This window comes from Felis catus, chromosome B3 (assembly GCF_018350175.1).
Source record: "Felis catus isolate Fca126 chromosome B3, F.catus_Fca126_mat1.0, whole genome shotgun sequence".
Taxonomy (NCBI): domain Eukaryota; kingdom Metazoa; phylum Chordata; class Mammalia; order Carnivora; family Felidae; genus Felis; species Felis catus.
The window spans coordinates 111,006,806-111,032,321 of record NC_058373.1 but is presented as its reverse complement, the minus strand read 5'-3'; the positions used below and the strand labels follow the sequence as shown (position 1 = coordinate 111,032,321).

General features: G+C 53.9%; 1 protein-coding gene and 1 long non-coding RNA gene across 7 annotated transcripts; one reads left to right on the top strand and one right to left on the bottom strand.

Annotated features, from left to right (window-relative positions):
• Positions 1–355: 355 nt before the first annotated feature.
• On the top strand, positions 356–23,669 carry RAB15 (RAB15, member RAS oncogene family). 6 transcript variants are annotated; one of them, XM_019833139.3, is made up of 8 exons: positions 376–686; positions 12,985–13,127; positions 17,328–17,388; positions 18,151–18,211; positions 18,714–18,791; positions 19,449–19,538; positions 20,731–20,796; positions 20,981–23,669. In XM_019833139.3, the coding sequence occupies exons 2-8, from the start codon at positions 13,007–13,009 to the stop codon at positions 21,137–21,139; spliced, it is 636 nt and encodes a 211-aa protein (XP_019688698.1). In that variant the 5' UTR covers positions 376–686; positions 12,985–13,006; the 3' UTR covers positions 21,140–23,669. The 6 variants fall into 6 exon arrangements, with proteins under 6 accessions (XP_044916008.1, XP_019688698.1, XP_023111540.1 ...); XM_019833142.3 differs by lacking the exon at positions 376–686 and adding an exon at positions 13,585–14,191 and having other exon boundaries at positions 12,998–13,127; XM_045060073.1 differs by lacking the exon at positions 18,714–18,791 and having other exon boundaries at positions 356–686.
• On the bottom strand, positions 9,468–12,985 carry LOC109500876. Its single transcript, XR_006599686.1, has 2 exons — positions 9,764–12,985; positions 9,468–9,689 (listed from the first exon to the last, which is right to left on the bottom strand). It is a non-coding gene; the product is annotated as an uncharacterized LOC109500876 (long non-coding RNA).
• Positions 23,670–25,516: the final 1,847 nt, after the last annotated feature.

Genomic DNA, 25,516 nt, shown 5'->3' with positions numbered 1-25,516 from the left:
GGGGCGGGGTCCCGGGGCGGGGTTAGCGGGGCCAGATTCGGGATGGGATTTGGGGAGAAGTGATGATACTCGGAAGCCGAGTTTGGTAGAGGTGGGCTGGGTGGGAGCTCACCCCAACTCCCGCATTTAGAACAGCCGCACTGTTTCCCTCGGGTCCCACTGTTTACCGTGGGTGGGAGGGGGCTGGGCTGCAGCCCCGGCCGCGCACCCTCCGGCCGAGGAGCGCGCCCGCCTCGCCCCAGCCCGCCCCCGCCCGCCCCAGCCGCGGGGTCGCCGCGCTCCGGCGCGCGCTCCCCGCCCCCTCTCCCGGGACGCGGGCGGCGACGGCGGCGCAGGGGAAGGGGCGGGCGGGGGCCGCCGTCGTTCTCTCCTCCCACCCGCGCTCCCGCCGCGCAGCGCTCCCCGGCCCGGAGCGAGCGGGCGAGGCCGGCGCGGGGGCCGGCCCGGCTTCCTCCTCGCCGCCCGCGGCCGTCCCCGGGCGGGCGCGCGCCGCGATGGCAGCGGCCGAGCGGGGCTGAGCCCGCCGCCCGCCCGCAGCCCCTGGCCCGCGCCGGCCCCAGCCATGGCGAAGCAGTACGATGTGCTGTTCCGGTTGCTGCTGATCGGGGACTCCGGGGTGGGCAAGACCTGCCTGCTGTGCCGCTTCACCGACAACGAGTTCCACTCCTCGCACATCTCCACCATCGGTAAGGGGCGGTGGCCGGAGTGGGGGAGGCCACCCTCCCCACCGCCGCCGCTGGGCCGGGCGGCCCCCTGCCCCAGCCCGGGAGAACTGGCCGCCTCCCCGGCTAGAGGCGTTGGCGCGGGAGGCCAGGACCAGGGGAGAGATCCCGGTGAAGGGCCACCGCCTGGGGACTTGAGCCTCGGGTCCTGGAGGTGAGGGCGTCCCTGCTTTGCCCGTGATTAGGGATAGGTTCTCCAGCCTTGCGCTAGGGAGCCTTCTCATCGGAGCCGAGACCACCGGGGCGAGTGTAGGCCTGGGGACCCCGAGCTGGGGCAGCGAGAATCGCAGCCACTGAAATGACTTCCCCACACTCGCAGGTGGAGAGGGGGAGGGGAAGTAAAGCCTGTGCTCCGGAAGAGGGGTTCAGGGTGGGGAGCCGCGTCACTGAGTCACTGGGTACCCTCCGTTCAGGGGCGACCCAATGTGGAGCCTGGCGGGGAAGACAGGAGGAAGGGAGGGGCCAAAGGGATTGAGTTTCCAGAGCACAGTTGTGAAGGTAAGCCACAAGGTGGGACACCTGGAGGAGGGCGTACGTTCGTTCGGTGAGCGTGTTTGCGTGTGGAAGGGGCACTTTTTAGCCAGCTCCAGAAAAACGTTTGGATGAAGATATGTTTTGAAGGAGGCCGAGGAGGAGAAGAATGTCAGGATTACTGGTCCACACCTGGGGATCACATGGCTGGCAGGACCCACCTTACAGTACATCTCTGATCTGGCAGTGCCAGATCCTGTGCTTAGAGGGACAAGACCTGGTGGCTTCCCAGAGACGACTGTTCTGGGAGGGAGGGAGCGGCCTCCCCTCTGAGGGAGTTTCTGCGCCTTGGACCTTGAGGGGCCTCTCCTCTGGGAGGTCTGAGTTGAGGCAATTCCACCACAGCTAGCAGCTTTCCCCCCCCCTTCCGTGGGAGAGGGCCCCAGCACTCAGCTCTCACTTGAAGCTTCCACCCCGACCCTCCCAACACACGTTCCTTGCCAAGAGAGACGAGGGAGCAGGTAGAGCCAGGAGGCACAGAGCCTAGTGGTGAAGAGGCCGGCTTTGTTGTCACATGGACCTGGAGACCTCGCTTTGGGACAGTGTGACCTTGAATACCACTTAAGCTTCTGAGCTTGGTGCTTCTCATCTGTAGAATGGGAGTGATAACGGTCCCTACCTCCTGAGGTGTTGTAAGGGTTGAATGAGATCATGTTTGTAAGAGCACTTAGCACAAACTTGGACACAGGTGATGCTAGGTGTTACTGTTGTCATTGTCCTTGAGCTCGCAGGGTCTCATCCTCTCTTTGCTTCACTATCTTCAAGGGACCTAGGGTGAGGGAACAGATAACATCCTTCTTTCTCAGGGGGGGCGGTGAGGCAGGCTCCTAAGAGTTCTGGAGCGTGGGCTGGGCCACTGCTGGGATGAGAGATATCTCAGAGGCATGGGCGGGGTACTGGAAGCCAAGGGAGGGCTGCATGCCTCTAGGGAAGGCTCAGGGCAGTGGAGGCATTGGGGAAAGGCCTGGGAGTGAGCAAGGGAGGGGCTGAGGAACCTGATGGGATATGGAGACAGGTTGCAGGCTTGGGGACAAAAGGCAGGAGGTTAGCACTTAAAGGAAACTTCCCGTGGCCATTTTTTAGATGGAGTTGGTGCCAGGAGCTGCTGAGCTATTTCAGGGGGCTGTGGGCTGCTGGGGGGCGGTCCCCAGACTTTGCCCGATGAGCAGTAGTTTGCACCCTGTGTCCTGGCCACATTTCAAGTCCTAGGAGTGGCCTATGTTTTTCCCTGGAGCACTTTATTCACCCACCCCATTCAGAAGCTCTTGGGCTCCAGCTCAGTGTTGTTAGGGGAGCTAGCCTCCCCTAGGAGATGTGTCCCCCTTTCCCACAGACACGTGGGCAATGAGGGAACTGATGTTTCAGAAGGTGACCCTTCTAAGGCTTATGTTTTCCTTAAGTCCCTTGCCCCCACATGGCTAATCACCAGCCCTTCTCACGTCTCTTCCACCTCGTCTTCTCCCTTCTTAGACACCTCCTTCCTGCTAGATAGACAAATGTGCAGTTTCCCCACACAGGTCACAGGGACTTGCTCAGAGTCCCCCTGGGGCCAACCACTTTGGAGGCAGAGATGAATCAGCAAACCGAGTGGGAGTCTCTCTGTGGCACACTCCCCACGCCACCTCCTCAAGGCCCTTGGTGTATTGACCTAAAACCCGAGCAGGTTCTCTCTTTGCTTCTGAGGGTTGGGTCCACCTTTTGCCAGGATGCAGTGGACTGTTGAGGAGTTTGGATTTTCTGGAAAAGAAAGAAACCTGTCTTTCTTCACACCAGCCTTTTAAAATCTGCCCACTGGGCATTCTTTTTGAAGCTAACCTAGGCACTTGTGAGATTCTACATCGTCTTGGGCATGTTTTTTCAGCATTAACTAAGACTTAGGGAGAGAGTTGGATGGTCGGGAAAAGCTTTCCCTTCAGTGATACAGAAAGTTCCCCATGGAGTTGGAAAGGGCAGCCAGGAGACAAATTAAGGAGCCAAGAAAATGGGTACTACCAAATCATATTCAGTAATTTGTCCATTCAGAAAAAATGCGTGTGTCCTGTAGCTGGGATCAGTGCTGGAGGCTCCAAGGTGCAGAATACACATCATCACTTCTCTCCCACTGCTCCTTGTCTGAAACACATTCTCATACCCTGCTGGACCTTGATATAGGCACCTTTCCCAGAGCTACTTTTGTGAATGGGGAAAATGAGGCATTTCACCAATTATTGCCAAGACAGAGTTCAGATTCTTGGATCATGTGGATATCACCTAGGCTGGCACTTTTGTGATTTACTGTTTATGCCATTTACTGTCAGCCTGACTGACATTCCAGAGAAGGGCCTGCCAGGGAGCAGTGAAGAGACCTCCCAGGGAGGCCCTTCTTCTTTCTAGTCAGCAGGTGGCCTTGAGCTGGATGCGTGCCCCCAACAAGCCTTTCCTGTGCAGCTGTGCCCACCCAGATGGGGGTCGTGTACCAGTGCGCAGCTGATGCCTTAATGTCCTCTACTGTGTCCTCACCTGTTTAATTAATTAAGGATTCACTACAAAGCACCATGCCAGGCATTTTAGAGACCTGTTCAGTCCACCTTTTCCTGCCCACAGAAGCCCGGAATCTAGCTGGGGAGACAGCACACAGGCAAGAAGAGGTCTGGCCACAGTGAAATCTGGAAGCACTTGGTGAAGCACTCGTCAAATGTCAGGGATCAGTTATGATCATTGTTACTGTTAACCAAGGTCTTGCGGGCATTGTCAGCAACTAAATATTGATGCAAGGGTACAGGACACAGGCAGTGGCTGGTGAGGGGACCGTGAGTGCTACCGCTATTACAGAGGTGCTAGAGGAGGCCAGATGAAGAGGCCCTGCTTGACTAGAAGCTGCAGGGAAGGCTCTAGAAGGAGGGAGGCTGAGGCCAGCCCTCGCAGCGTGGGCTGCTTTTCAGTTCCTGGAGAGGAAGGAGCAGATGGAGTAGAGACGACAGAGGTGGGAATTCAGTGGGTGTTCATGGGATTCTGGGCAGTCTGGCTGGAACCGAAGGGAATTTTTAGGGGAAGAGTGAGAACATTCCTCCGTTTATCTTTCTGTCTCCCGGACCATACTTTAAGTGCCTTGAAGGTGAAACCAAATCTCATTCCTCTTTATTTTCGTGGTCCTAGTACAGGGCCAGGCTGGAACTTTGTAAATGTTGAATGAATGGATGAATGAGGGCAGAGAGTACTGAGGGCCTGGCTGAGGAGGTGGGACTTGGGCCTTCACAGTGGCAGAGGTGTCTGAGCCAGGGAATGACATGGTGAAAAGGGGCCTCGGGATACTGGCTGGGAGAGAGAGTTGAGACCTGCAGCAAGGAAACCAACCAGTCAGGGCCAGCACGAGGGGCCCTCCCAGCTCCTTCTCTCTGCCACACTCCCCTCCTGTGACACTCCTGCCAAACCGCACACCATCTCCTGCCCTCCTCTCCCTCCAGGAGTGGAGAGTCCTTTGAACCAGTCAACTGGCAACTTCTGAAAGGGCCTCATGTGACCGGTGCTGCCCGCCCAGGCAGGGAGCCGGTATCATCCCCAACGTGTGGTGGGGCCCTTGGGTTCCTTTCTGCATTGGTGGCCGGGAGTGCCCTGTAAGCCACTAATCAAGCTGAAAGGGGCGGGCCTTCTGTTTGGTTTTCCGCCTCCCGCCCTTGGTCTTCCCCAAGTACATAGGTCACATGGTCTCTGGACCTTTTTGTTTTAAAGGCCACCTGGGTTCCCAGGTGGCTGCCCTGTGATTTTCCAGTTTGACTGGTTGAACCACCCACCGCTGTGGCCTCAGGGCTGATTCCTCAGGCGGGCTTGACTGCCGCAGGATCCCCTTTCTTGGAAGTTTCGGTTTGAACTGGCTTGGGCTGCCTGGGGCCAGGGCTGTGGGTGACTGAAGGGGAGGGAGAGGGCTGGGGAAGACATGGGGGGAGGGGCGGTGCGGGGGTATGGAACCTAACAAACATGGGACAGTTGCTTGGGCACTCAGGGGTCCCCACACCACAAGGAGCCTGGACCTGTAGGGACGGGGGAGGGCCGGGGTGCGTCTGTGTGCCTCACTGCAGGGAGGGCGGGAAGGGGAGAGCAGCCCGGGGCAGAACAGAAAGAACTCTGCCAGGCACGAGAGTCCCCATGGCCTTGCTAGGTTCTGCCACCTTCAGACACTTACTCCACATCTTTTTCCTTAGTCTCCACATCTGTGAATTGAAGAGAGTAACAGAATCTTTCTTAAAGGTCATTGTGAAGATTACAGAGGCTAATGGATCTAAAGCGCTTGGCAGAGCCGACAATAAAATGGTGGCTGGTTATATGATTATTACCGTTATTATTCTTATTATTTGTTATTCCTAGCTCATGAGAAAGTTGTCAAGATTAATATGCTGCCAGTGATGTGCTTTGAGGCCATCCTCTTTGCCACTCACGCATTCAGGGGTTTGGGCACTGTTGACTGAACACGAGGTGCCTGTGAGGGGCTGGGGATACAGCAGTGAACAAACAGGAGACAGGGCCTTGGCTCACTTCCCTGGGGTCACAGGAGTAGGCTCTGGGTTTCATCGCTGCTTCCGTGCCAGCCCCCCCCCCCCCCCCCTTGCCCCAGCAGCTCCAGGCTCTGGGAAGGAAGAGTGAGTTGGTGAGGAAGGAGGTGGGGAGGTGGGGAGGTCAGGAGACAGGTGGCCTGAGAGGACAGCAGAAGGGCTCTGCCTCAAGGCTTGGGCCTCTGCCTGGTATCACCCTGCCTCAGGCCTCCATTCCACACACCCCATCCCCCAAGAATGTGATCCCCGAGAACAGCTCTGAAACCCTCAGAGGCTTTCCTTTCAGCTGCTCTGCACATCTGTGCCACCTTGCCGGCTCTGCAGAACCACCCCCAGCTTTGAGGGCCCTGGTTCCTGCCCCCTCCTCCTCCTCCCCCGCTCCCCAGACAGCTTGGTGATGAGCTGTGTAGCATGAAAGTCGATATTTGGCCATTACCCTTCTATCCTGATTGCCAGTTCTTCTCAGAGTGCCTTCTTCTGTAATCTAATATTTGTGCCTGTTTCCCTGTAAAACTGCCAATTTTCTGCACAGGCCTCTGACCTCTTGTTGGCTCTCCTGCCTGGGCAGTGTGCTTTGTCGGGGGTGGGAGGCACAGAGCTTCCTGGACATTTAATTCCCCCCGCTGAGGAGGAGAGGATTAATCATCAGCCTCCTGCTTTTACAACAGGGGAAACTGAGGCCCCGAGAAAAGTGATGGCCCACATCTTGAGTGCAGGCCGCCCAGACTTGAAACACCTCTTCTGCAGTTGGCTTATCCCAGAAGACCCTTGCACAGCCCGCCAAGGGTTGGCTCTCTCCAGTGAGCCAGACCTGTGCCTCCCCCACCCACCGAGGGCTCCGGGATGGAACCATGTTCATGCCCCTGCTGTTGGCCAAGTCTGCCTCCTTGACGTGACCCTCTGGGGAACTGTCAGGGGTGAGGATTGAGGAGTCTGGCTGGGGGACCTTTGAGAGTGAGATCTAAGGGTTGCCCTCACATTACTATTTTGATAATAGATTTCCTGAGAACTGTGACTGGGGCCCCATAATCTACAGAGAAGGCTGACAGTTGGCTTCCAAATGTGGGTTGTTCCCTGATTGCTTTGCCCTGATTAAAATTTGTTCTCGCTGATCTTATCTCCTGGAATGTACTGAACTTCATTCATTCACTCATTTATTTACTCACCCACACGTTTATTTTTTCTCTCCTTTATTCAGTTTTGTTGACTAATATGTATTATTATATCTGCTTTCTGCCAGGCAATGAGAATATGAAATGAGTAAGATGCTGTGCTGCCCTCTGGGAGCTCAGAGTACAGACAGTTGGGAAGTCAGGCATCCAAACAGACAAGCAGAATAGTATGCAAAAGCCATGTCAAAATGCTTTGGAATCACAGGTGATAAATTCCTCCTGAGTTGGTTGGTAAAGGCTTCACAGAAGAAGTGACATTTGAGTGGTTTCTTCAAGACTAAGTAGGGTTCCCCAGGGGGCCAGGGGTGGGGGAGGAGGTGCTGTGGAAAACACCTCACGTGGGGCTTCTACTCTTCTGCCTGGCTGAGCTCACTGGTGGTGGCCAGACCATGATCGTACCAACTTCAGTTCCACCACATCCTGGCTAGGAGTTTCCTTCGCTGGCTCTGTGTGAAGGCAGACACATCTGGAGGCCGTGGCCCCTATAAGATGTTTGCTCCTGAGGCTCCCAGCCCCCGTTTTTTTTTTTCTCTGGGAACCTTCTGCTGCCCGTCAACATGGCCCTGCCTAGGAAGAGGCTCAGGAGGGCGGTGGGGTGAGTGCTCAGTAGCCTGGCAGATACTGGCTACCTCAGCTGTGCCCACTGACCATTCAGCAGCAGGCTCTGGGAGGCAAGGCCAGGTCAGGGGTCTGCCAGAGGGGAGCAGGACAGGGTTGGCTGGAGCACACAGCTCCTGTCACAGAGGCCCTATGTAGGTTTGTGCACACGGCAGCGGGAAGGGCAAGGGCTAGGGAACTGCTGTGTCTCAAGCACCTGCTCAGTGCCCCTACCATGTGCACAGGAGCAGTGGACTTTACATACATGAGCCATTCAGTATAGAGATCTCATCATAAAGTGGGGTGAGGAGTCCCCAAGTTGGCCTTGTGGGCGTTTGAGAAGTTTCTTGGTACATTCTTCAGGTTAGATCCTATGTGCATGTGCACACAGGTGTACATGTGAGGCTGGGTCCGCATGAGATCCCAGAGCAGGGAACGGCCTTGCTGTGTTTCCCCCTTTATAACAAAGGAAAGAATAATGGGGCTCCCTCTTCCTTTTCTCTTCTGAGGAACTTCTATTTTGACTGAAGTGTGTTCCTGCCTGAGGGGTATTTGCTGTTGCACCTGCCTGGGGCCCCGGTCCCTCAGATCTCTGTTGTGTTGGTCTCTTGTCACACAGGGCTCAGCTCAAATGTCACTTGCTTTAAAAGGTCTTCACTGAGGAGCACCTGGGTGGCTCAGTCGGTTAAACGTCCGACTTCGGTTCAGGTCATGATCTCACAGTCTGCGTTTGAGCCCCGCGTCGGGCTCTGTACTAATAGCTCAGAGCCTGGAGCCTGCTTGGGATTCTGCGTCTCCCTCTCTCTCTGCGCTTCCCCCACTCACACTCTGTCTCTCTTTCTCTCCCTCTCAAAAAGTAAATAAACATTAAAAAAAAAAAAAAAAAAGGTCTTCACTGACCAGCCAATCTAAAGCAGCTTGCACATGGGTCTCCTCACTCTGTGCTCCATTATTCTCCTCCTGCCTCTTAACATCACTCTGAAAGTATTTATTAGTTGGCTTCCTTACCATCTGTTCTTCCTCCCTAGAATAGAAGCTTCCTGAAGACAAGGAGTTATCTGTATCATTCACTGCTGTGTCTTCTAGTACCTAGCTCCTGGCACATAGTAGGCATTCAATAGCCGTTTGTTTGAGTGAATGCATAAATGAATGCATGCATGCATTTTCTTCCGGAGGGAAGTTGTAAGTAGTATTGGTGTCTTGGGACTCATACAATGGGAAACTCACTATGCTGCATGTGTGTCTGGGACTGAGAGAAGAGGGGGAGAATTCTGCAAGGGGTGAGCTGCTTCCAGCAGCGCCTAGCTTTTCCGCTCAGATATGTGTCCTGGGGGGAAGCTCAGACATAGCAGGGAGCAAGGAAGCGTGAGCGGGGTCCTCCTTGGTGAATACAGAGACAAGAGATTGGGATCTTCGACTGAGGTCAGTATTGCCTGTCACTCAGAGTCACTGGGGGTGTCAAATGGCTGCTGGAGCGACCTTCCAGGACCATCTCACTGCTGGGGGCTCTGGAGTAGAGAGTTCCTAGGGCTCAGGCACTGGGAGCATGCATCCCTTCCCAGCCTTGTGGGACCCTGTGTTCTACTGGGAAGCACTTCTACACGATGACGGTCCCTGGGGTTCTGGGCCCTGGGTTTCCGAAGACTGGTCTTTCAAGATTTGATGTGAAGGTGGTAGCCTTTAGAGTTGTTCTGGTCCCCATATCACCTCCGATTACATCGAGGGAGTGTGTGTGTGTGTGTGTGTGTGTGTGTGTGTGTGTGTGTGTGTGCACGCGCGCGCACACGTTCGTGTCTTTGAAAAGAAAGGAGGGATAGAGTATCATTCTAAAATCTGCAGTCTTTCTTGCAGGTGGCATCTGAATCAGAGCCACTGACTCAATGTCCTGGAGGTTAAAACATGGCCTTGGAGTTAGAGGATCAGGGTTCTGTCTGCCAAAGACCAGGGCTGCCTCTTTTATTTCTGCTTCCCATCCCTCCCAGAGCAAGACAGTGCAAATGCTGAGTAATGCATTTGCCCAGAGAGCCTGGTGCGCCTTCTCCCCAGGATGAGGCCAGCATGAGGGACCATCAGGCTGCAATTGGGTAAGAGGAGGAAGTCAGGTGGTGGCGTGTGGTCCAGCAGACAGCGAGGCTGTGTCCCTAGAGGGAAGGAAGGAGAACGCAGCAAGTGGCAGGTTTGGGGCAAAGATGCTCTCCCCACTCCCCTCACCCACCTGGTGTGACATTTGTGTGCCAAGAGCCTTTGTCTTGACTCTTCTCTTGAGATTTGTCTCCTTCTGTATCATTCTCCCCATTTGTCCCCTTACTTGTCACTCAGGGGGAAGATGGCGTCATTGGTCTCTTGCTGTTACGGGTCTTCTCTGTTGCTGAGACAAGGGGATTTTGAGATGGGGATTATTCTGATGCCTTGTCTGGACTGGCAAAGTCAGGCAGCCATCACCCCCTTCCCCCCCGCAGGGTCTGCCTTTCCCTAAAGCTTGTTTTGGGGTTGTTCAGGGTGACCTCTTTGGAGGTGACCTCCTGCCACAACCCCATGAGCTCCACATGTCCAGCACATGCTGGTTTCCTGTCGAGGAGGGGCTGGGGGCCTTCCTGAGCCTTGGGCTTGGTAACTGGAGCCACCCTGGCTCCAGGGATTGGGTGTCTGCCTTGGGTTTCAGGTGTATTAAGTTGTTCCTGTTGTGGCATCTCATTGCTAATGAAAAGGCTCAAGTCACGCCGCGGGTCTTTTGGGCTGTGGTTGATCACAGTGATAACATTTGGCATCCAGAAGCGCCTTATTTCCACTTGAAACATGTGGCCCTTGGCAGGCAGGTAGGCTGGCACCTGATGTTAACCCGTGAGGTGCTGGCCTGCCAGTACGCACACCTCCTGACTTTGCCAGAATTTAGGTGGTAGGCAGACTCGGGAGCCATCCGGGCTCCGTGGTGGGTGGCATTTTCTCTTTTTGTTGGAACACTGTGGCTTAGTGCTGGCCCCTTGCCCCACCTCCTGCCCCACTCTCCTTCCTCTCCCAACATGAGCCCAGAGCTCCTTCTGTTCCCCACACTGTGCCCCTGGGCTCCATGCTGTCCTCATTCCCTAGGGAACTGATCGCTTCTTCAGCTAACATTTCATAAAACTATGGGTCAGGCCCTGTGTTACTGGCTTTCCACCTTCTCTCACAATCATCACAGAAACTCTCTGACCCGAGGGATTGCCATTCCCGTTTTGCAGGTGAAGAAACAGCATAGAGAGATTAAGAAGCTTTCCTGAGAACACACAGGTGGGAAAGGCAGGATCGGAACCAAACTCTGACCACACCAGTGTATTCTGACTGACCACGCCCCTGTCCCTCCCTTCCTCCGCGCTTCCCAGCGCTCTCTTTGGAGGCAGGTGGTTATGGGAAGGAGTGTTCTTTCCCCTGAATGTGCCCCGTTCCCTTCTTTCCACAGTCTTCATGGCCCCTCCCTGCTAGACCGAGGGGGCAGTAAGCTCGCCCCCTCCCCTCTCATGGTGAGCCATCCCCCCTGTCCTGTCCCTCAGTCCTATCCCAGCCCAGTACTCAGAGGCCAGCTTTGCCCCTCCTCCTGGTCTCTGACAGCAGCCCTGTCACTGTGCTCCAGGGCTCGGGTGTGGCCTGACAGTCTCTGAGGGTTGCTGCTGGAGCAGCAGAGGCTGTTCAGAGCAGGAAGAGCCAGAGGCCATCGATGTAGTTAGTGAGGGCAACACTGTCCACGGTCCTAGGTGGCAGTCACTTAGCTGAGGAGCTTTTCTTGCCAATGTCCGTGACGCATGCACATGGCAGGACACACGTCCCTGCTCTTGAGCCACAGGTGCCCATCCTCCTCATGCTCCCTGGGGCAGGGGGATGCCACCTATGGAATTACTACTTTATGTCCGGCACTCTGCTGGAGTGGAGGCAGAGATTTTAAAAACAAACAACTTATTGTCAAATGCAGAATACACTGTCTTCCCCTTAGGTACTTTGCATCTAGTTGGGGCTGGAAGACAAAAAATAAGCAGCAACAAGCATGGAATTTGGGGGGTGTTTTCCTCCCTGCCCTATTGTTGAAACAGCTTGCCTGCTTGCCTTGGGGGTAGGGGACGTGAGGCAGCAGCCGACAGCCACAGGCTGTGAATCTTCAGGTGACCCAGAGGCGCTTTCAGGCTTCGCTAGGAAAGGGGGATGTGCTCTGAGGGTACCCGTGGGCTGGAAGGCGGGGTCTGTGCCAGGATCCAGCACCCCAGCCCCGACTCTGGCCAGTGTGCTCTGTCTCGAGGCATCTCTGCTTCTCTGCACATCTGCCTCGTGTTCCTCTAGTTGCCAACTGACCAATCCTATCTGCACCATCTGGAGGGGGCTGGTTTGATCGGCTTAGCCAGAGTCCCTTGTCGCTGTTGGCCAGGTCACCTTGGGGGTCACCAGCAAGCCCACCGATAGGCCTCCTTTGGTCAGACACCCACCTCTGGTCCGGTTAGGAACTGCTTGTCCACAGAGAGCACACTGCACCCGGCCCTGTGTCCCTGCAGAGGCTTTGGGCTGGGTGGTTCTGGCCGGAAAGGGATGCTGGGTGTGGCAGCCACCACGACTGGCACCTCTGAGATGCTGAATAAGAATGATGAGCTTCACCTCGTGCTTTAGGCACTTGGTTGGCAGAGGGCCCCCATCTCCCTGACTTTCTCATCCGGGGCTCCCAGTGTTCCCAAGAACATCTGCCGGAGCTGCGTGGAGGCGGTGTGCTTGTTTCTTCACACTACAGCGTTCCCTGGGCCCGGGAAAGGAAGCCGGCTCTCCTGTAGGGACAGTGACGTGGCACCGTGCAGGGTGATGCGTCTGGGCTTAGCGCAGTCCTCAACCGCGTCAAGGAACAGGGGTGTCCTGAAAATAGGTTTGGGCGGGCTTGCTCCACGAGTGCCCAGGGCCTCACTTCTAGATGCCTCATAATAGAACAGGTACGGGGGGCATGCCAGGGTGTGACAGAAAAGGCAGTACGATTCTGCAGCCACTGGTCAAGGGAGCAGTGGGTGGGTGTTAGGAGGCCAGTTTTCCGGTTCTGGCTCAGCCACAGGGTGTGGGAGCATGAGGACGCTATGTGGCCACACTGTGCCTATGGTAGTAATCACCGCTCTTACCTGCCTCTCAGGGCTGGCATGAGAATTAAGGGCTCTGGATTCCCTAGCTAATGGGTGTGCAACGATCATAAGTGTCATTATGAGCTTTGGGTGTGGCTCTGCCTAGAGATGGGCTAGACAGTGGTTGTTAAACTTTAGTGTGCCTAAAATTTAGCAGGTCTGGGTGCACGTGGAGAATTGCATTTCTGATAAGCTCCCTGATGATGTTGATGCCGCTGGCCCCTGGATTAGCAAGGGCAACGGGGTAGTAAGGGACTAGACCATGTAACCGTTTCCACACCAAAGGCTCTCTGGGTTTGTTTTCCTGGCTGCTCTCCAGGAAGCTGTTATTCTGCAGAGGGATGAGAGAACGACCTCCTACTATGCGCACGACCTCCTACTATGTGCACGTGCTTCACATCCACTGCCTAATTCGTATCCCACAACAGCTCTTAGGAGGCCAGTGGTATTGTCATTCTACAGGTAAGAAAACTGAAGCTCAGAGAAATAGAAAGTTGCCCAAAGTCACACAGCCAGTGCCAGAATCAGGATTTAGACCCAAGTCTTTCTGATTCCAACACTAGTGGGTAGCTCTTTCACTATATTGTAGCTCAAACTTTCCTCTAAAAATCACCCATTACCCAGTTTAAAATATACGTTCCCGGGCCTTGCTCTCTGAGTCTCATTCAGTGGGTCTAGGCAAGTCAAGGTAGCAGCATTTAAAAAAAAAAAAAAAAAAAAAATCACCCCAGGTGATTCTAAGGCTGAGCACCTGCAAAGCACACCTGGAGAATGGGAGAACACCCGTGCTGCCTCACCTGACCCTTCAGGTGCAAAGCGTTAGTCCAAATCTCAAACTTCAGGATGTGTTAGAACACCTGGAGAGCTTGTTGAACTACAGATTCGAGGGCCCCCACCCACAGAGTTTCTGATTCCACAGATCTGAGGTGAAATTCAAGAATTTGCATTTTCCAACAAGTCCCAGCTGATGCTGATGCTACGGGTCGGGGGACCACACCTTGAGAACTACTGTCTAGAAGCCGGCTTTCGAAAGTGTGATACATGGGCCAACAGCATCGGCCTCACTTGGAAGTTTAATCCAGCATCTCGGGCCTCACCTCACAGCTACCGAATCAGAGTCTGCATTTTAACACAATCTCCACGTGATCTGCATGCACCTTAGAGTTTGAGACGTGCTGCCCTAGAGGACCCGGAATGAGGACACACGGGATGGAGGTGGATGGAGAGTATTTCTCCTCCACATAGAGTTTGGAGATCAGCAAAGAGGGGCCAGACTGCTAGGATGAGCACCCAGAGGGGGCTGATGAGGAGCTGAGAGGCGAGGCTTGGGAAGGACAGAGGACTCTCCCCAAGGAAGATAGAACAGAGGCACACTCTGAAGAAATGAAGTAGGCCTCAGGAATGGCTTCATAAGGCAGCATTCATCTTGCCCCTGGAGAGTGGCGAAGAAATTCTGTGGAGTGCATGGCACCAAGGAGGGGGGGCTAGGGGACTGAAGCCTTCCGCGAAGGGACAGTGGCTGCCAGGCAAGTGATGGGTGAACACACCTCTGTATAAACGGGTGCCGAGCAGCTATGAGGGCCCCGCTAAGGTGGGAAAGCGGAGGTCTGTGAGTGACCCAACAAAGCCAGTGGTTTGAGTGCCCCGCAGTGCTTAGCAGCAGAGAAAACCAATAGCCACATGGGGATGGAGGGGCCACGGATGGGCACCGTCATGGCGGGCCAGGGGATGATTGGAGGGTGGACACAGTGGGAGGTCCAGGCTATGGGACCAGAGAGAGTAGAAAGAATAAATTCCACTAGAAGATCACTGAGCAGTTCATCTTCTTTAAATTAAAAAAAAAGGGGGGGGGGCGGGTAGGTGAGTGAGGAAGATCCCTCAAAAGGACTAGACTTCCTGTTTCTTCCTTAGTGCATATGAATAGCCAAAATTGAAGCATTTCGCTTCTCTGAACTCCACAAATCTTACTGGGTGGTCAGGAGGACCTAGGTTGTGAGACGATGGGGGTAGGGATGCTGTGGGCCCCCAGCACTCCTCAGCCTCGGTCCCTGGCCATGCAGCTAAGAAGTGAGGGAAGCTGGAGAAGGAATCCAAGCCCAGGGCTCACTCCCAGGATAGCTGCGTCTTCGTGTCAGTGCTGCCTCTTCTAACAGCTGCTCACATTCTCACACAGTGTCCCCCTGCCCGGCTGAGCCGGGGACCCACAGCTCAAGGACCTACAGAGAAACCAGTACGGTACAGTTAAGTCCTCTGTGTTTAGTCAGTACACAACTCTCTCGTTCCGAGAAGAGTGCTGGGGGTAGTCAGGGCTCTGACATCAAACAGGCCTGCCGATTTCTACCACCTGCTGTGCTGACCTTGGGCCATTTATCTCACCTCTCCGGGCCTTTGTTTCCTTTCCACTAAGCTCTGTAAGGTTAGAGACCATTTGTCTTTTTTTTTTTTTTTTTTTTTTTTACCACTCTGTCTGCACCTAGCACTGTGCAGGGCAAGGGCACATAGTAAGTTCCCTTCTCTCTCCCTCTCTGCTACCTTGTGACCACTTTGCACAAGGCACTGTCCTTGGCCAGGCTTGCTGGGCTAGCATGAGCTGGTTTGATTGTAAAATGAACAAAATTGCCGGTCCTCCTGTGAAGCAGGCACTACACCATGAGAGAACAAGAATTTCCTGATTCCCTTCCATGCCAGGGATGGCGAGAAGCAAATTCTTGACAACTGTTTGTCTGGGGAGGCGTGGCATGCCACTGCCCCCCACCGAGGCCAGGTGCCCTCCACCCTCGCTTTCTCAGCATACTTGGAAGAATGGCTGCCAGACATTGCCCATTTGGAAAAGTACAGCTCAATAGATATGAATCAGCTTGGGCAGGTGGAATATGATTCACGTCTGACCAACTTGATTCAGTTTGGGCTGTCCATTCTGGATCTTTTTCTCCCCTCTAGTTAAATGATGATTGGCCTCCATGGTGAGAGGGAAGGGCCTGAATGTAATCTGCCTGTGTTTGTGGAAGCCTGGGGACAGGCTGGAGGAGGGGAGAAACATTCCCATTGGTTAAGAAGTAATGCCGAGGGGGAATAGCGGCGGTGTTGGGGACTCTGGTACCTCTCGGGTCTTTGGGGCTGTGTCTTTGGTGACTGCTGTCTGTCTGGAACTCTGCCTTTACCGTGTTCTCCATCGGAAAACTGGTTAATGGTGCCCATTCCTGACCTGTCTCCAGGGAGCACACAAAGACTTAAGCTTAATTAACCTACTAGATACAGCTCTTGAATCACCGGGCACAGTTAGGGCTGGGAAGAAGCATGGTGATAAAAATGTCTCCCTCATCCCTGCCATCTCTCAGACTCAAGCCTGTGTGCCGGTGCTGCTGACTCCTGCAAGTGTCCCCAGATGTTTCTGCCTTGGGCTGGTTTGCCAAATGCCTTGTTTCCTGTGTCTTGTGGCAGCTTAGCTCCTCAAGCCCTTGGGCAGATGAGCCTGAGAACCCTGTTTGTCCTCCCCTCCCTCCCCCAGTGACATGCTCTGGCACCGCCTCTTCCCCTGGTCACTGGTAGTCATTTACAAGCACCCATTACGGATCAGGACTGTACCAGGTTATGATGATAACTGTAGTCAATTGAATAGCTACCAGGTGCCAGGCACCGTGTCTCATCTGATCTTCTCAGCCACCTTCTGAGATGACTGGGAATGTCGCTATTTTACTGATGAGGAAATGGAGGCTCAGAGAAGAAAGGTGTCCAAAGTCATAGCTATGAGTTAAGTGGCCAGAGTCAGGATTCAAGCTCAGGCCTGACTTCAAAGCCCATGCTCCTTCTAAATAAAGAAGTAAACAACAGTGCCTCCTCCAGTAAGTGGGGCTAGTCAACAGCAGATCCACCAGGCCTTGGTGGGACTTTGCTAGGTGCCGAGGGCTGTATACACAGTCCTCTCTCTCCAGGGTCTGTGTGCCTTCCCCACATTTGTGACAGCGCCACATTCCCTCCTGGTTATTAATAAGCAGAGAGGGGCACCTGGGTGGCTCAGTAGGTTAAGCATCCGACTTCAGCTCAGGTCAGGATCTTGAGGTTATTGGGTTCTAGCCCGGCATTGAGCTCTGTGCTGACAACTCGGGACCTGGAGCTTGCTTCGGATTCTGTGTCTCCCTTTCTCTCTCTCTGCCCCTCCACTGTTCATGCTCTCTCTCTCTCTCTCTCTCAAAAATAAATAAAGATTAAAAAAATTAGGCAGAGGAAGAAAAAAAAATAAGAGGCAAATTCGGTGGGTTGCTATTCCTAGGCATTAGAGTTCCAGGGAGGATAAGTAAATACCTGCAGTTCTCTCCAGAAGGATAAATAGGAAGACTTCATACTGAGGAGAGCGAGACACATTTGGGGGCTGAGCGAGGCAGCGATGGAGTGGACTCCCCCATACTCACTCTGCCTCCTCCTGCACTGCCTCACCCCTTTACCCATGGCAACTCTCATGTCAAGGAGGAAGGGAAGCTCCATTCAAAGCCCTGGATACTTTCTCAGGGCCAATTTTTGGTTCAGGAAGTCCCTCCTCACTTCGTGCCATCTTTCTGCCAAATTAAGCCATAGGAAATCCCTTCCAGTGTGAGTGCCCTGGGCCTTTACCATTCAGGTCTCAGTGGTACCCTTCGTAACTTCCTTGCTCTCTTCCTTTCCCAGGCGTGGATTTTAAGATGAAGACCATAGAGGTAGATGGCATCAAAGTGCGGATACAGATTTGGTGAGTTGAGTAGGGGGAGGAGATGCGGGAGGAGAGCCCCAGGCTTCCACTGCCATGTGTAGAAATCCCAAGGCTGCATCTGGGATAACTGGCCACCTCTAATGTGGAGAGAAGCAGATGTCTCAAAGCCCATCTCTTGCTCCTAGGAGCCTTAATCTCTTTTTCTTAAGAAACCTTATGAGATTGGCCACAAGTCACCAAGGGGCAGGAATTAGAAGGAATTGGCAAACTAACCAGTGTGGCTTTGTTTTCCGAAAAGGCTTTGCCCTTGGGCCATGCTGCAGTGTGGTAGGAGGGAGGGCTACCTGGGACCCTGGGGAGAGAGCTCCATCTAGCATGGTGCAGTTCCCACCAGTAGCCACAGGGGGCCGCTGTGGCTCTCTGGCCTGCCGCTCCTGCAAGCCTGGCCTTTGCCAGCCTTTGGAGCTGCCTCCAGGTTGAGAAGGGTACATGTGTCCACCCTGTCTGAACACAACGGCCAAATTCTACAGAGTTGTCCAAGGCCCAGTTATGTTTGAAGCTCCTGGCAGTAGCTGTAGTTGACAAGACCCCATCAGCCCTGTCAGCACCAGATAATCAGGCCTCTCTCCCGCAGGGTCAGATATGCTCAGACCCCCTTGGGGATCCAAGCTCCTCTGATATTTCACCCTGTAGCTCCCCAGTTTTTCCTGCAAGGGCACAGGGTCTCCCAGCTCCTGTTCCTCCCTTCCCCCTCTGGTTCCATGGTCCCTGCTCCTCTGAGGGACTGGCTTTCTACTACAGGGACACAGCGGGGCAGGAGAGATATCAGACCATCACAAAGCAGTACTATCGACGGGCCCAGGTGAGCCACCATTTTCAGGGTTTGGAGGTGGGACGCTGCCATCCACACTCCCCACTCTGGGTGTTTGAGATATTTATGTCACTGACTCCCAAAAGAGGGCCCTCAGATCGCCTGCTGGCAAGGGCAGTCTCAGGCAGTCTTGCGATTATTCATTGATCATTCATTCAATTATTAGTTATTCTCTGACCACACACTACAGGCAAGTCCCCCACCCTCATCCCCAGCTTCCACCCTCCACCCTGGGCCAGAGACCCCAGTCAGAATATTTGGTTCCTTCCCACCTCAGAGAGTTCCGTGATAGGCCTAGGGTGCAATAGCTTTGGGGGTATGAGAGAGAAGGAGAAGTCTCTGGGTGCTGAGGGATCCTCAGTATGCTAAGCAGGGAGAAGGGAGAGTGGGACCCAGCATTTAAAGGTACCACACCTGCTTCCGGCCCCATGACTGTGCACGGTCTCTGTGTGCATCTACCTCCCCCATTTCTCTCTCCTTCTCTCTCTCTCAGGGGATATTTTTAGTCTACGACATTAGCAGCGAGCGCTCTTACCAGCACATCATGAAGTGGGTCAGTGATGTGGATGAGGTAGGAGATGCTGCCTCATCGTTGGGGGCGGGGGAGGGGCACCTCAGAGGGGAAGGCAGAGCGAGGGCCAGGTGGGAAGGGCCGAGGCTCTCGGGGTTGGTGAGCAAACACTCCCAGGAAACCTTGCCTTCCACGGCCCTGGATGAAGACCTCTGGGTGAGTAAGACATGGGGAAGGAGCCCAAGCTGCCATGCCATCCATGCTCTGTGCCCAGCCAGGACTCCTTGGAAATGAGTTAGGCCAAAGCCCACCCTGTGACCAGCTTCCTTCCTGAAATCGTGAGACTGGGGTTCTAGTCCTGGCTCTGGAGCCTCGGGCAAGCCATTTGAACTCTGAGTCCCCAGTTCTTCATCAGTAGAATGAGGGGCTGGACAAAGTGCAATGCCCTTGCCAGTTCAGATACCAGTTGTCCAACTCCAGGAAGCACCAGTAGCAGTCAGAGTGCCTCCTACTCTAAGCTGTCCCCATAACAGCCCTCCGGGACCCCCGGGGTCGGCCGTGGCACTTGGGGAAGCCTTGCACCTGCACCCCATCAGCCTGCTCTGTCCCTAGGGCTCTTCAGCTTGGTGCTGGTATAGAGGCCAAGAGACTGTAGGGTGGGGAGACAGGAGGGAAAGGCAGCACTCACTGGCAGTTCTGCTTGTCCTTTGTCCCTAGTATGCACCAGAAGGTGTCCAGAAGATCCTCATAGGGAATAAGGCCGATGAAGAGCAGAAGCGGCAGGTGGGAAGAGAGCAAGGGCAGCAGGTAAGTGGAGCGAGCTGGCCGAAGCCATCCCTTGGGTCTTCTGCCGCCTTCCAGGGCCAGTCCTGAGGGCTGGGACCCAAGATTCTGTCCCTGTCATCAGGCACCCTGGCACTTTCCGAAGTTCCCTAAGGCGCTAGGGGAGTTGCCATCCTTGAGAATTTGCTTTCTGCCCTTCAGGACTGATTTGGGGTCCACCCTGAAACAAAGACCATCCAAAAACAAAGACTGTCCACCTCTAAGTGCCCCAGAGCAGGATTACCCTCTGCTAAAGAGATCATCCCAATGTTCATGGTGAGGAAGGGCTTCAGGTCGCTGGCTTCTCCAGCAGCATCCAGGCATGGCTACCATCTACAGGCATCCCACCCCGTCCTTCTATTGGAAAGGAGTAGGGAGGAAAATGAGGGAATGCAGGGCCCACGGTCAGAGAGAAGCCGTGGGGCAGAGAGGGTAGGAAGGTGGTGCCAAGGGAGACCGCCCTCCCAGAGCACAGAAGGATGGATACCACGGAGACGAGAGTCATCTACCCACTCCAAGGGCCTCCAGAGCTTTTCTCTCCCTCTTTGCGTCCAGAGCGCTTAAGAGAAAATGGATCTTTTGGTATGCAAAAATAACACGTGGTCATTGAAAAATCTGAAAGTAGAAGCAAATCCTCCTAGAGCAGTATCTATCGAACACTGTATGCGTGGCCAGCGCTAAGCAAGTGCTTTGAGACGCATGACCCCTTTTAGTCATTCCGTGACTTTGGTTGGGAGACACCCTCTCCCCTCTTTAACAGATGGCAGAGCTGGGCTTAGAGATATATTTGTCCACAGTCGCACAGCTGCTGAGCGGCAGCGCTGGTGTCTAAGTCTGGGTCTGTTTGATCCCAAAGCCCGTGTTTTTTATTAATTTGACATCTTGCCCAAGATTTTGATATATTCACCTCCTGACGTATGAGCTGTGTGCACCGGGGGCAGGGGTGTGTCTGCATGGAGGCGGGTGGGGAGTGCGGGAGGGTGTTTGTGGGACGTCTCCATGCTCTGCTAGCCTGTGTCTTAGAAGGAGCTCCCGGTTGGTCTGAGAAGCGACCTACTGTGAGAAATTGTCACGACACAGCAGGGGCTATGAGGGCAATGGCAGAAGTATGTGCCAGGTGCTGTGGGCACCTCCCTTCCCTTACTGACTCCCTTTCAGGAATGTTCTTTTCTTGCAGCTGGCTAAAGAGTACGGCATGGACTTCTATGAAACAAGTGCCTGCACCAACCTCAACATTAAAGAGGTGAGCGCTCCGAAGCCCAGCTACCCTGCCTCTTGGGCTGAGTCCAGCAGAGTGGGGAGACGAGAGGAGGCAGCGCACAGGACGGGAGCCCGGGTCAGATGAGCCCCCGCCCCTGGGACAGTTACAGGGCTGCCTGGGGAAGAGGAGGAGGAGCCCGACTAACCTGTGACCCTTGGTTTCCCAGTCGTTCACGCGGTTGACAGAGCTGGTGCTGCAGGCCCACAGGAAGGAGCTGGATGGTCTCCGGACACGTGCCAGCAACGAGTTGGCATTGGCCGAGCTGGAGGAGGATGAGGGCAAACCTGAGGGCCCAGCGAACTCTTCAAAAACCTGCTGGTGCTGAGGGTCCTGCGTGGAGCAGCCGCCAATCCCCCTCCCCTCAGGAGGCCTGTGGCAGACAGGGAGTCCGGGCTTTGCCCTGCTTCTCCTCTCACTCGGGTGACCCTGTGGAATACCAGTAGCTGCTACTCCCCTGCCTGGCCCCGAGAGCAGCCCCGCTGTCATCTTTGAGCAGCCTCTGCCCCCAGCCCCTCCAGCCTGGAGTGGCTCCCTTCAGCCTGTTTCCCTGCCACGGGTCTGCTATGAGCCCCCAGTACGCTACGGGCACCGTCTCACCACCCCGAGCTCCCCGGACAGTGGCCCAGTCTGGAGTACGGCCACTTTGAGGCCCCTTCTTTCTCAGTGCATCTTGCCTCCTCTCTGCTTTTTCTCTCTTCCTCCCACTTCTCTTTCTTGTCCCCTTCCCCTCCAGTGTGTTTTGTATCAAAGCCCCTCACGCCTCTTTCCCTGTGTGTCCTTTCTCCCTAACCCTGTCCAAGGGAATGGACTCAGGCTCATGGGGATGTTCCATATTCTTCTTCTGGGAGAACCCCCCTGCTTTGTGAAGGGGCCAAAGCCTACAGGGTACTTCTTCCTATCTTCCCTCCCCACCGTCGCTTCTCATGCCATGGGCCTGCCTCACCAATGGTCTGGGGAAATGTACATCAAGGCAGGAAGGAGACGCCAACCTGGTGGTCCTCAAGACTGGGGCTGTCCCACCTTTCCCTGCCTGCCCCCCCACCCCCCAGCTTGGGCCTTGCTTGGCCGCCTGCCCACCTGCCTCTTGGGGGAAGTGAGCTCAGAAGCAGGTGCTTCAGAGAAGAAAACAAAATGTTGTGGGGAGGCAGGGATAAAAAGTCACCTCCGTTCTCTACCTCCCGTGCCCCTTGTACGCAGTTTCTCCCCACCTGGGCTCCTGAATTTAAAGACATGCACCGAGGCCTCAGGGCACTGCAGGGGCAAGGAAAGCCCGGGGCCAGCGATATTGACAAGCAAACCACACACCCCCAGAAAGAGGAGTGCCTGGAGATGAAGGTCTAGCCCCTATATATCAGGTTAAAGCAAGGGGGAGGAGGCCAGAGACGGCATTGTGCACACCAGAGGGGAATATGGCAGGAGCAGGGCTCCCTGGGCCCCGGCTTCCCTTTCTGTGTAAGAAGGGCCTTTCCCCGCAACCCCCTGGCAAGTAAGAGGGGACATAACCACCCAACTCAGCCTTCAGCTCTCAAGGTTTCGCTGAGACTCAAAGTCTGTGGGAGAAGAGCTGTGACTTCATGGGGAGAGAGAAAGAAGGCCCTGGGTAGAAATGCTTGGTGCTGTTCTCTTCAGCCTTCCAGACAAAGTGCTCATCTTGCCCCTCTAGCTCCTGGAACAGGAGCCACCGGCACTGTGGCTACAGGAGGAGGGACGTGGACTCCCTCCTCCAGAGCTCTTCATTCAGGAAGAAGTTCCTTTAACCCCACATGGCCCAAGAGTGGCTTGAAGGAGGTGCTTTAAAGAAGGAACAAGTCAGTTAGCAGCCCTAGTAGGGTTCCTCCCCACCTTCCCAAGGAGGAGGCTCATTCTTAAGCTACATATTAGCAGCATCACATGGCTAGGGCTGGAGCTAAGACAACACTGAACATTCATCAACTAAGGACCAAAGTCCAGGGCACACACAGGTGACGGATTAAGAGCCCCACTTCCTTATTCCTCCCCCCCACCCAAAAAAAAAAAAAAGGTGGGGAAGAAATGACCAAACCTTTCCTTCTGACTCTTACCAGAGTAGGAGAGGGTAGCTCAGGATGTAGGGACAGGGATAGGTTAACTGTAGTGGAAGGAAAAGGAGGGCAGGAATAGTTATAAATTGTTAGCTAATGAGAAATTTAGATAAAGACTCTTTAGGATGAAGTCATGACTATGGCTGGGATGCTTTCTTGAGGACTGACTCCTCAGGTGTTAGACACAGCATCACACTGGGGGCAGGGAGATGGTTATGCCAACCCACAGTGTGCCCTCTGCCAGGGACTTCAGGGCGCTGGCTCCAACCTGGATCAGTATTGCAGCTTTCCCTGAGGATCAGGCAGAGCACCATTGCCTTTCTCTCCTAGCCCCCTTGGGACAGAGGGACTATATTTTTACTGTACCCTAGGGGTTCTGGAAGGGAAAGCATAGGGTGGAGATTCTATGAACTGATTAGCCCCATCCCCAAGGGCCACAGCTGGGGAGAGGTATGGGAGCCAGAGGGTTGAACTTTTAGGGTGCAGCTATGCTCACAAGGAATTGGAGTCGGCATCTCACCCCTAAACTTCTCCAGTCCAAGAGGTGGCCTGGGATCTGGCATTAGGCCCAGAGTTTTGCACAGGTATTTCTGCCTGTTTACTTATCACCTCTGCATCTGCTGTCTTGAGATTCAGCCCAGCCCCAGGCATTTCCACCTGCTCCAGAGCCCCCACCATCTCCCTGTGACGGGTGAACTTTGTGTACTGTGTCTCAGAACCAATATATGACTTGTGAGCAGGGTTCATCTATTTTAAACACAGATGTTTACAAAATAAAGAATATTTCAAACCAGAGGTATGGCTGCCTGTATGAGTCCCCGGGAGTAGTTTTCACTTGACCCTGTCAGATAAGGGGGAGAGGGAGAGGCAGTGCCAGTAAAAGAGGCTCCAGAACCCTATAAAGCAACAGTAGAATGACAATGGAAGCAGCAGACCGTCATCTTCCTTACTGTACCTTTCCTGATGCCACCTGCAGGGGAGCCCAGCCCCCAATGCTCTCTAGTGGGCCTACAGTGCAGAAATAAGATTGAGTCACTGGGAGGATGCTGAATATCTATGTCTGAAGGAGCTTTTAAAGCCAAGAACATTCTCCTCTGTCTGGGATGGACAGGAACAAGTCTTCCTGAAGGCATGAGGAGGGATTAAGTAATCTTTCAGAAGTTTGTCCTGGTCCTGTGATTGGATACTCCAAGGAAGCAAGGCAGACTGTGATCTTGGGGACCTGGGGGTGCCAAATACTATACTTTGGGGCACACAATTGATGGAAGAGGTAGAAAATGGGAGTCAGGATACAATGAAGAAGGAGTCAAAAAAGGCAGGCTGGTGGTAGCTTAAGATCTTCACCTGCACTTCATAGTTATAGAAAACTTGCAATACTTGATCTCTTCCATCCTAACAATCATATCTGTGGGAGATCAGGAGAGTGATTATCTAAATTCAGCAGATAAGGCATCAGGTGCCTAAGGGCCTCATCTAACAGTGGCAGAGTCATGGCTAGAAACATCAGAATTGAAATCTCTGGAGGGAAAAGCGTTAGTATCTCTATGGAGAAAAATCCTGATAAGCAATTCTCATCTGTAGCCAGAGTTGAGAACCATCACCTACCTGGACTTTTTGCCTTCTAAGCCAGTGCAGTTTCCAGAACAACTACTGCGGAAAGCCATGGGAATCACACACTTGTTAGTGCATGTCCAAAGTAATAAGCTTCTTGAGTTTACCTCCAACTCAAGCCAGTTTGAGGTAAAGTTGGAAACAAAATATTTTAGGAGAGTCTCATCAGTTTTATTCAATCATGAAAGGTGAGAGCCTGCATGACAAAGGGTCCTAAATTGTACTTGGAGAAAAGGGATGGCGTGTCCCTAAGGAAGAGGGAGCCCCCACTCAGCTCAGGAACTTCCATGGTCTTCCTGGACAGAGGACCAGAGGGGCAGCCAATAAGAGATGTCCAGATGCCTAGAGAATACTGGGAAAGCTCCAGGCATGCAGATAAGCCTGGCAAGTTCATGTTGAAGTTCAGCCCACTGTCAAGGCCAAGTTCTTCTGACTCCGTGGCCTGGTAGGAACATTTATTGAGCTGTTTCTAGGAACTCTACCCAGTCTCGGAGGGGGAAGGGGAGGGGGGCCGGGGGGGGGGGGGGCGCGGGCAGGGAGAGACACACTTCACTCTGCATTTCCTGCCTCCTTTAATGGCCAAAGATTCCATTCCCACTCAAGTAATGGAGGCTTGTTTTTAGGGAGCAGCCAGTAGAGACACAGGTTCCCATGGGCTCTAAAGACCTATGGAACAGGCCACAAAAGCCAGAAAAGCTGGACACTCCCTGGTGACTAGTTCCTCCATCTTCTCAGCAAATCAGATTCTCAACACCAGCTGCTCCCAAGCCTTGCTTATTTGTTCTCGAAGACAGTTCCCAACGGACATGTACCTGTGAAAACACTCTCTAGTAAACATTTGCATTGTTATTGAAATAACACTCTAAAAATCCCAAAGCCAGGTAGAGTCTAATTGCCAGTTTTACTGGTAGAGAAATCCAGACATTAAAAAAACAAAACAAAAACAAAACACGAATTTGTTGAGCTGGTAGGTGCTTGGAAGAATGAAGCACACTAGCTCTTCCCTTAGGTCCTCACATGTCCTGCAGTAC

What these genes read in the sequence shown, in the direction of transcription:
- RAB15 (XM_011283399.4), top strand. Translation starts at nt 563, where the DNA reads ATGGCGAAGCAGTACGATGTGCTGTTCCGGTTGCTGCTGATCGGGGAC. An exon ending in CTCGCACATCTCCACCATCG is followed by an intron (nt 687 to 17,327) that starts GTAAGGGGCGGT and finishes TTCCTTTCCCAG; the next exon opens with GCGTGGATTTTAAGATGAAG. An exon ending in AGTACTATCGACGGGCCCAG is followed by an intron (nt 18,212 to 18,713) that starts GTGAGCCACCAT and finishes TCTCTCTCTCAG; the next exon opens with GGGATATTTTTAGTCTACGA.